Raw genomic sequence first — 10,489 nt, 5'->3', positions numbered from 1 at the left:
GACTTAACCAGAAGGAGGTTATCTGATTGGTGGCTAAAGTCAAGACACGAGTGAAAATTAAACTCTTCACTGCAAAGTACGAATCCTCAAACTCACTTTTTAAGAAAAAAAATAAATATAGTTTTTGGTTTATTAGGTATTACGGCTTGGTGGCGCTAGCCACCGCCCGATCTAAAGGGTACAGCCATATCCATCCATCCATCCATCCACATAAGGCTAGAGCAAGGAGGATATAAAAACCTGCTGGAGTGGAAGCCGCCTATGCTTACCCATGGGAGCGGGTGAAGCCGCGCCGAGCCGCCGGCGGCCATCTTGGCAGAGGCAAGAAACAGCCGAGTACAGCTGCGCTCGCGCTTATCTAAGCAGCAGGTGCAGTTTCTCGCGTCTTCAAAGCAATAAAAACAGTTGTGTCAGGTTGTAAGCATTTATTCTTTGCTTTTTGGTGGCGAAATGGCCTACGAAAACGCTTTGAGAAACTCGAAAATGGAAGAACACAATCACACAAACATTAAAAATATATTCGAAAAGTATAGCCGAAACAAGCAGTGCGGGGAGACTTGTACCAGCCCCTTAGTGTTCGCTGGGATGGGAGGGCTTCGTTGAACTTGGATCGTACATACTCGTACGCGGCTGGACTAAAAATGCAAAGTCAGTGCAAATGCTCGCAGCTCAGGTGGGTACTTGCCCTTCTGCTCATTGCCCACCCTGCAAAGTAGTTGCTGAATGTCATCCGAGAAAACAGATGAAAACACATGCGAGCCTTCTTCTGACAAGAGTTTTCGCTCTCTGATTTCTTTGATGATTTCTTGGGCGGTTTCATTTCTCTTGACCAGCCTTCGTTTAGTTTGCTGCAGTGTTTTGACCTTCTTCTTCAACTGGGTTATCTTTTCTTGTGAGGAAAGGACCTTGTCTTTGTAGAACTGTTTGGTTGGCGAGTCTTCAGGAAAATATTCAGCTCCAGGCAGGTCGCACAACCCAGAACACTCAGGACCAAGCGGGGCCGGGAAATCTCGAGACTTGGGGTCGGGACGCTTCTGTTTGACCTGGGTTTGAAAGCATACGTTTTCTCAGACGAGCTAAAAAGGCACCAAGCGCAAAAACTAAATGAAACCTCACACGTATAATGTGGGTACGATTAAGCTGCACATTTTCTTTGAAGAAATAATAAATGTATTAAGTAACAAGCTTTTTCATAGTCGTGCACGAGACATTGTATGCCAGCAAAAAGGACATGCACCCGCTCTGGTATAACTTTCCATTCGCCGGATGTGCCTTTAAGTATTGAATTGTAACCACTGTCAGTATGCTGTAGATGTCAATAATGTTTCTGTAGTAAACATTTCTGTATGCCAATTCCTGCTTAAGACCTGGTAAACAGGTCAGTAGTAATAAATAAATAAATAAATAAGTATCTTGATCACCAGTTAAGCCGAAGGTGAAGCAGTTACCATTACCGGTAACTTCACCTTCGCCGGTGGTGTCCGGTAACGCGGTAAACGGTAACGCAAACACGGTAACGATATGCTAAATCTACAGCTACTCCTCCACAGTACCGCCAATTCTGGGCACGCAAAAAATGCCACGTATACCCGCAACAACATTTCGTGGAACAAGTATTATGTAGCGGCCGTAACGCCACAAGCGTTATGCACGCTAAACATTACGCTTCTCGTCCAACGATGTCAGTAATACTCACAGGTTTCTGCAGATGAGGCGGAAAAGCTGGAAACGACGTGGGCACACTTCCCACCCGCAGTCGCGTCGTTTGCCCAGTGTGGTCAAAGCACTCAGGAGTGAAATGAACAGAGCACAGGCGGTCTCCATCCTTAGCGCGCCACCCTTCACGGCGAACTGCCCGCTCCCAAAGACTCCGAACTTCTGCATTCTTTGGAAACGTGTCAAGAAATATACGACAATCAACTGCGGCACACGTACACACAATGCCATTTTGCTGCTCTTTCATGCGCGGGCCTGCAAGCAACTACGATGCCGCGAGTAGAACCGCGAGAAATGACCGCGAGTAGAACAAGCTAAATTTCATGTACTTACAGGTGAAATGTGAGGCCACAACCTTTCTTCAGCCTGTTTGTGCATCCGTAGGCAACGCAGGAGGTAACCATTATCCAAGAGCAAGACTTGCACTCATTGAAAACGTTGAAGAGAACAGCGTGCACCAGCAACGAAGCGTGGAGGCGACACACCGGCAGCGCGCTTTCTGCCTCCGGCAAGATGGCTGCCGCTGGCGTCACCTGACGGGCGTCGCTTCCACTCCAGCAAATTTTTATATCCTCCTTGGGCTAGAGGTGTGCGCCGAGGCGATTTTGACCGGCGGCGGCGTGGGGGTCGTCCAGAGTCGGCGGCGGCGGCGTTGTCGGCGCACGCCGGTTTTTTCATCGGCGGCGGCGTGCGGCCAATTTTCATCGGCGGCGGCGGCGTCGGCGGCGCAGAAACCGAAACTGAAAATTCAAAAGGCTCTTCCGCCACAGGTTACTGAATTAGTTGAAATTCAGGAATTTTAGTCTAAATAGCATAAATGACATTACACAGATGTGTCGACATCCCGATGAATGCAAAGCGTTTTGTAAAATAGTTTTTATTTCGCTTTCATGAAAAAATAACGCGTATTTTAATCTATGTCCATGTTCTACGGTAAATGTGCAGCACTTTGCTTTTTTTAATTTAAGATGCATACGTTTGTTGTTGTTGTTGGCAACGTCATACTTCAGGAAACTTTCTTTCATTGAACAATGAGCAAGCAGTGACGCACGTCACTCATTTCGCTTTTTCCGGATCTGATCTTACTTTTACATTGTACGCTGCACAAAAGAAGAAGCACCTCTGCTTCGAGTTTTCTTATTACGATTGCATGAAACCGCTTTTCTGAGTATCTGTCATGCTTTGAATGTAACTTTCCTTCAAACGAACCAAAATACCTTCTGTTCACAATGTCAGAATCTTTTATGGAGTGGTATAGGATGCGGAAAGAAACAAATCTGCGCATTTATTCAACTAGTTCTGAGCACGGTGTTCAATGAATGAAGTGTAGACAGGGAGTGGGCGAGGTGGGTGGTGCAACATGGACACTTGAACCCTTCAAGCTCCACCAGCACTTGCTACCCACTCTAGCGACACCAACACGACCCGCTCCCTCAGTCGCGATGCAAGTTGAAAGAAGGGTTTGCATCCCCCCAAGACAAAAACCTGTCGATGGTCATATGTGCAGATGAGAGCAAATGCAATATTTGCTCAGATACACAGCCCATACTGATCACGAGCTGGGCGTCCGTTGACCACGCCTGCAGAGAACGTTGACTCCCCGACCCCTTTGTGTTTGGTTAGGGCAGGGGGACACCCCTTCCAAGTGGGCCCCATTAAAATTTCTCTTTAAAAACGTCACAAATAAGAATGCTTGATAAGTATGTCTAAAACATTCAACTTTTCGGCTTTTTTGTAGCGTGTTCACCTGCTCAACACCCATAAGATGTGTAAGAAATCGAAATAGCAACTGCCACTCTCGACTTGTTCCGGAAAAGACAGAATAGAACAATGCAATTACGTGTGCTGGGAACCTTTGTTCTTTTGTATATTTGATTTCTAGGCATGATTTGAATTCTTATATAAACAAAAATAAAACCTGCAACATATTAAAAAAAGGCTGCTATTGCAAGATGTGTGTTGCAAGACGGGATTTTTCTAGACTTAAGTCTCTGCAAGGCACATCTGGTGTCACAAACTTGTAAGTGTCCCCCCCTTTTCCCCACGACATCTCCCGATTCCCCCCCTCTAATAAAAAGGCACCAATGTAGGCCTCCGTAGGCCTCCATGATTGCCTACTGGCGCGCGGCGAGCCATTCCGGTGGCTAGATCCAACAGTGGCGATTTCGACTTGCTTTATTGGAGGTGCTGAAGGATCAATAAAAGGCCGATATTTGTAAATTTCTTGAGAGTTCAGTGATAGTTTCTTCATGAATACCGTGGATTATTGGACCTCACTTTGTGTATAATGCTCCAATGAAAAAAAATGGTTTCATCTTGTGTCACTGCAGAGTCAGAAGCCATCACATGTGCAGGCATCATTAAGCTTCTATATGAAATTGCTAAGGTTCAGTACATTTGTACAAATATTTCTCGTTAATTGCACATTTTGAGTATAATCCTTGCTTGGGTTAGTATGTGTGAAACATAAATTTGAGATTTAAAATTATCATTGTGGGTTTCTGCAGCAAAGACACATTGATTAAAACTGATGACTCCGGAGCTACGGCAGAGGTAACATTCGTTCTGTTTTTTTCGGTTACGGTAACGATAATGCGTTACCTTTTTAATGTATCTATATAACGTGGAGCCGTGAAACGTTCCCCTTTTTCTTATTTGAGTAACTAGTGAGGTATTTAGCTACTTTTAACTGTAACGGATACATCACTAAATAGACTTACCGGAGTGATGTCGGCCCACACCGTTAGTTGATGCGGTCTACAGGCTGACTGTAAACATTACATGGAGATATATTCCTTTCACCCAGAAGGGTTGCTCCACCATTGAGGATCTAGACCTTTGAGGAATACACAACAGTTTCTTAATGATATGCATATCATCCCACCGAAGCGTGCACTTCGTTTCGCTAAAGTTTACAGTCAACGTCAGTGCGGTCGTCACGCGGTATGTTTTAGGTAGAAACTTAGACTTCTCAAAATACCCAAAGACGTCGATCCACCGTGCAACGCGTGGCCACCCGATGACAGTTCTGTATGAAAATGGCATCCACAGTGAAACATGTTGCATCTGCTGAAATTTTATCACAACATTATTATACTGCCACGCTCGCTTGTATTTTTATGTCACAGTCTTGCGCAAAGGCACTGCCGTAGTGGTTCAGTAGCTAAGGTACTCGGCTGCTGACCCGCAAGTCGCGGGATCAAGTCCCACCTGCGGCTGCTTTATTTTCGATAGAGGCGAAAATGCTGTAGGCCTATGTGCTGCGATTTGGGTGCATGTTAAAGAAACCCAGGTTGTCAAAATTTCCGGAGTCCTCCACTACGGCATCTCTCATAATCACGTGGTGGTTTTGAAACGTTAAACGCCACATATTTATCAGTTGCCTTGCGCAAAGGACGCTTGGCTGTCTGCGAACACTCTAGATTATTTTAGAGTTTTCTGATAAGCTTGAGACACCTACGATATGGATGCTACGTGTATAAATGGCGACGTACTTTCGCGCAGATCCTATTACCAACGACCAATGCTCTGATTACCGCTATCTGTGTAAAGCACGAATTTCGAGCACTTTGCACGTTCCTATGCACATGTTCACTCAATAAAAAGTGTCGTCTTGAGCGACCCACGTACCATCTTCTTTGACGTCGCAACCACGCGGCAATACCGTAAGTGAAATGAGAACGCTGAAATGATTGATACAAAACAGTGAGATGGGGCGTAAGTGCATGGCCAAGTTTTGTTTAAGATGCGTATACCACAAGCTATTGTCTTCTATAAAACCAATATGATGCGGATTTGTTAAAATACTGTGAAGTTGAATGTCAAGAAAGGAAGAACGTGAACTTAGAAAGAGACAGTGGAGACGAAAAGTGATAGGTATCGACGTAAAGTTTGATCGGTCGTTCCCCGCAAAACGTCCTAAACGTTTTGTCGACTATCTCAGGTGTATTCGAAAAAAAAAAGTCGGGCTGATTTACTCCATTGAAATAAGTCTATCGCGAAAATTCTTTCGAGAGAAAAATATTTTTGGTGACCTATATGTGACTGAAATTTCAGCTATAGGCTGGGCCCTATATTCAGTCCTAAGATAAAAGCCTATTTACTGAGAGAGTCTATGTACAGGCTCTATTTATTTTGCCGACCTATGGTTTCGAATATTTAAAACCTCCCACTATGGCGTGCTTTGGTGTCGTATTGACGTTCTGGCTTGTAAAGCCGAAAATTTTATTTTTCAAATTATAAACGGTTCATATCTCCCCCCCCCTCCCCTCCCCGGCACTCGTTCTAGGGTTGGTCCTTTGATAAACACCAGTCACATATTTTTAAAAAATGCTTGGATATCAACTATTCATAACTCTCATTTAAAGATGTGGAAATGAAATGACGTCACTAAATTACCGATGAGGTGAAATATTAACTTTAAAAGCACAGTAAACGTGACTAAAAAGCTAATTCAACGCTAAAACAATGTAACCTTAACTAATAATGTCACCACACTTCTAAAACCTCATGCAATGTATATTGCATACCTGCAACGTGCAGTTATTCGAGCGCTTTTTGCAGTGAAATTTGGCCATAGAGTTAATCTCGTTCATGGCAGTGCTATTTCTAAATTTGACGTTTGAATATCTAACGAGGCTTACGAGTTTCTTTCGGTGAAATCCGCGTTTTTTTGGCGATGTAATTGAGCATTTTATGCATTGTGCTGGCACGAAGTTTATTGTAGATGATGCGTTTATAGAGTACACCGTTCAACGACTGTGGTGAAATAGAAACAGCAATTTATGTTCATTCATGCTACACAACTCTCGTGATATGCTCCCAGAGAACAGAAAAACGCATAACGAAGTACATTACTAACGAACGGAAGAATTAAATATTTCTCGGTCTTTTCATGTTGTTTCTGTAGTCCAATCTACAAACGTTCGTATTAAACGAGCATGACGGTACGAAGGCATGGAATTGGGTTCTGCAGCATGTTGTGACACGTGTTCCACTCAAGGTCACCTTTATTACATGACATCGGAATCCACACTGAGCTTGATCTATGATTATGTACCTAATCAACGGAGAATAAGAGCTAAGCTCCGGATTCATTATTAATGTGACTTCAAAGACGAGAAAACAGCACGATTCGCGAGCAATCGAGCGCCCGTTCTCTCTCTCTATTTCGTTGAACTGCTTGTGCCCTGAGATGCCACTTCAATTTCTTTTTGAATAAATGTGGCGATCTGGAAAGTTGTGAGCGCCAAACAAGGCGCTAACAAGAATGAGAGAGACAAGACGGGTGCTTGCGAACGTCGCGTGGAGGCATTAGTTAGCGCTCGAAATTTCCCGATAGCAATGCGCCACCTGGCAGGATTTCAAGTTTTGTTAAAATGTAGCGATGACACAGATCATGGGTTTTGTCAAGTCATTTGCTACCAATTAAACAGTGGCTGCGTAATTTAGGTTACCATGAAAATTGTCGCGGCCATATTTCAAGAAGGAAGGAGGCAGAAACGCACCGTTCATGCCATACGTGATCCTTCATCACTCATGGAAATCAATTTATTCAAGCTGTAACGTGATTGAAGAATTCTGTTACTTCTCGGCAATCAGAGAGGCTTTTAATTCTCTAGTCTCTTTATGAGCTATTGCTGCCATCTTTTTCCAACAGGCTTGCAGTTCTGTTGCACCGACATAGCAACACCCATGTTTTTGATGATTTTTTCATTCCCATTCAAAAACTTTTCCATTCATAGTCATTTTTGAAGCGCATAAGAACTGAATTCCTGTCCTTCGTCACCCGTCACTGCGTTCGTCCAGTACACACTGCAAAAGGCTTGATGGCAAAGTCGTTTTCTATGTTCAAGTTCCTTGTACCCAACCTTTCGCGCTCTTTGTGCACTTCAAGGAATTCAGAAAGACTACAATACAACCCAACGAGCTGTACACCATGCTGTCGGGACTGGTATGCATGACGCAAATATGTTGCGAGTGGTCTCGCAGTGTTCTGCCATTGTGCTTCGTACCCTGTTCCGTGAGGTCAAGTTTGGTCGACATGTGGCGTCGTTGCGGCGCCATTGGTGTTGTGTTTCCCGTGTCTTTTCTTATACACAGTGTTCTACGAAGAAATGCCTCTGTGTAGCCGCTGGTGCCGAGGTCGCGGATTACGTTTTTGCTTCTTTCCTTCCGCAGCTGTGGTGACAATTGGTGGTTAGATTATCGGTTATTTCTTTACTTATTTTAGCTTTCTCATTTAGCTAGTTTTCTGTATTCTTGCCCAAGAAAGGTGATCCAGATTTTTTTTTTTTTTTCGTGGGAATGACCATAGGTATCTGCGTACATGGTTGCAGCTCCACATTTCCAAGTTGTACGACTCGGAGTGCCCTGCCGACGGCCCCTATTCTCTTTCTGCTCTAGCAGCCATGACCGTCACGTTCTTCCAAACCTTCTCCTCCTACCTACTTCTAAACTATTTTCTCCACTCTCCCCTTTCCCTTCAAGGGACTGAGCCGTGGTCTCGCAAGGAAAGATAGTGTCTTTTTCTTTTTCTTCAACCACAAATTCATCCATTCAGGGGAAGCTTGCATGCAGTAACTGGTTTGGAAAGCAGGTAAGGTTCGCGGAAAGTCACCTCACCTACCCTGATTTGTTCCGGGTCAACGCTCTCGAGGTGCGCCAAAAGAGGCGACAACACGAAAGTCATACTTCGAATTCTTTAGGGCTGTTGGCTCCCCTCGTCAAAAACTCTTTGGACACGCCTGACTGACTGACGGCCTAGGAAGAGCTGTCGGAAATCGAGGCAGCTTGATTCGTTCGACGTGCCACGAGACGCGCTGAATAATTAGCCGAGAGGTTGGGATTCGTCCTCAGGTATGTTTCCCACACTCTGTGGTGCTTTCAAGTCTTTCACTCCCCCACGCCCTAGCCTGCCTAGCGCTGCAGGCCCTATTCTGCACGTGCGATGCAACGTTATCGCACTGTGCTGTGTTGAGCGTATTATTGCATTATGACCTACGTTGTGTTTCTCTCTCGCCGTGTGACGAACTGAACGTGCATCCTTTCTATTTCCTGGGTAGAAAAGAAGGCAGTGTTTGACTTTCTCTCTCTTTCTCCTTTTCTTTTTTTTTTATCTTTATTCGCTGCGCTGTGCTCCCTGTTGGGCTGCAGAAATTAGGCGCCTTCTTCTAACCACTACCCCCACCATTTGGGGGACGGAGATGAAGACGACAATTTCTTTGGACTGCCCTGATGAGCCAAGATCTCCTAGGAGACAAGACAAGACAACACTGCCCTGGACTGAATGGACATGCAGTCTGTCCATTTACAGTGATCTGCAAGGCGGCTTTCCTGTAAGGTTTATTTTCTAGCCAAAAACTATTGTTCACAGACTGCTTTTCTCCCTCATTGTGTTTTTACCTCTTCGAATTCCAGCGAATGCACGCGAGTACAACAAAATGTCACCTCTCCAAATTACAGCAAAGGCACGCGAGCACAAGATCTCAAAAAGGTGAATGGCAAAAACAAAATGAGCGAGAAAAGCAGTCTGTGAACGAGAGTTTATGGTTGGAAAACTAACCTTACAGAAAAGCTGCCTTGCAGATTATTGCAAACTGTCTATTGTTTTTTCCTGCAGAGAATTTTAGGAAGATCACGGCTTAAAACGCGAGCACCGAGACGCTCTGAACCAGCTCTCAGAAGCTCTCATCAAGCTTCCATGATGCTACCTTTAGTGTGTAAATAGTGAACATAAACGTTGCTCTTATCAGCCCCGGCTACTCTGCTTGACTTCGACCTGAGACTTGGCTAGCTCCTTCGAACACATCACGAGCAAGCAAAAGGGCACGGAGTTGTAAAGATGAAAATGTGCAACATCACATCGCTTTTATTACGTGACATATTCGTTCTCCGCCGCATTCGCCCGATCGTGTTCACATATAACTTTCTCGTTTTATAGCGACGACACACCGTTGATTGCGATCACGTCATTGAATGGTATTTAAACAGCGGTTGCATTATTTATTTGCAAATTACTTCTTCATAAAGTATGGTGAAGTAATTTATTATTTGGCCACCTGAGGAGCTTTCTAACTTGACTCGTTTTTTTATCAAGACTTGAATATAATGTTAAATTTTATTTGGTTGACTCTGAGCATTACCTTCGCAACAGAAGTACATCTGTCAGCGACAATCATTCTTAACCTCTCCCAGTGCCAGTAGGTCCGTTCAAGTTACGTGATGAAAACCAGTTTGCTGAACTATGTCATATATGACATGTTGCTCAAATGTTGGTCTCCGCATTTTTGATGAATCCAGCCGTCTTTTGTAAATTGTCTACGGGCAAGTTTTTTTAAATTTTGTTTTGTTCTTTTTAAAACTGGTGGTCTCAGACAAGCTTATTACGCCTCTTCCCACCACTGGATAGCCGTTGTTACGCGCGGCGCCTGGGCCGACGGGGGAGGGCCGCGTTCTTCGTTCATCAAACAAGTCACCGAAAGGCTGCCAGCCTGCTGTCCGCCGTGTACTGTCCATCTTAGCCGGGAAGTGAGGTGGCATTCCGACACCATAAGACGTTCGACGAGACGACTACAATGGTTTCTTGGTGTCACAGGTGCAGTGTGGTGGCCACGCCCTAATCAAAGACCTTGACTTGAGCGAGTGTGAGCGGCACCATCAGAAATGGTGTGTGTGTGTCTCGTGATTCAACAGCACATTCTGGACCGATTCCCTGATTAAGTCGAAACGTACACTTTATAGTGAGCCACCCAGCTCATTCGCAAGAGACCTC

General features: G+C 44.6%; 1 protein-coding gene across 1 annotated transcript; it reads right to left on the bottom strand.

Moving 5' to 3' along the window:
* Positions 1 to 299: 299 nt before the first annotated feature.
* On the bottom strand, positions 300 to 2,263 carry LOC142784821 (THAP domain-containing protein 1-like). The gene is made up of 2 exons (XM_075883289.1): positions 1,697 to 2,263; positions 300 to 1,043 (listed from the first exon to the last, which is right to left on the bottom strand). The coding sequence occupies exons 1-2, from the start codon at positions 1,961 to 1,963 to the stop codon at positions 636 to 638; spliced, it is 675 nt and encodes a 224-aa protein (XP_075739404.1). The 5' UTR covers positions 1,964 to 2,263; the 3' UTR covers positions 300 to 635.
* Positions 2,264 to 10,489: the final 8,226 nt, after the last annotated feature.

The sequence above is a fragment of the Rhipicephalus microplus genome, chromosome 2 (genome assembly GCF_043290135.1).
Source record: "Rhipicephalus microplus isolate Deutch F79 chromosome 2, USDA_Rmic, whole genome shotgun sequence".
NCBI lineage: Eukaryota > Metazoa > Arthropoda > Arachnida > Ixodida > Ixodidae > Rhipicephalus > Rhipicephalus microplus.
The sequence above is the reverse complement of the archived record's forward strand: the minus strand, read 5'-3'. Positions and strand labels throughout refer to the sequence as shown.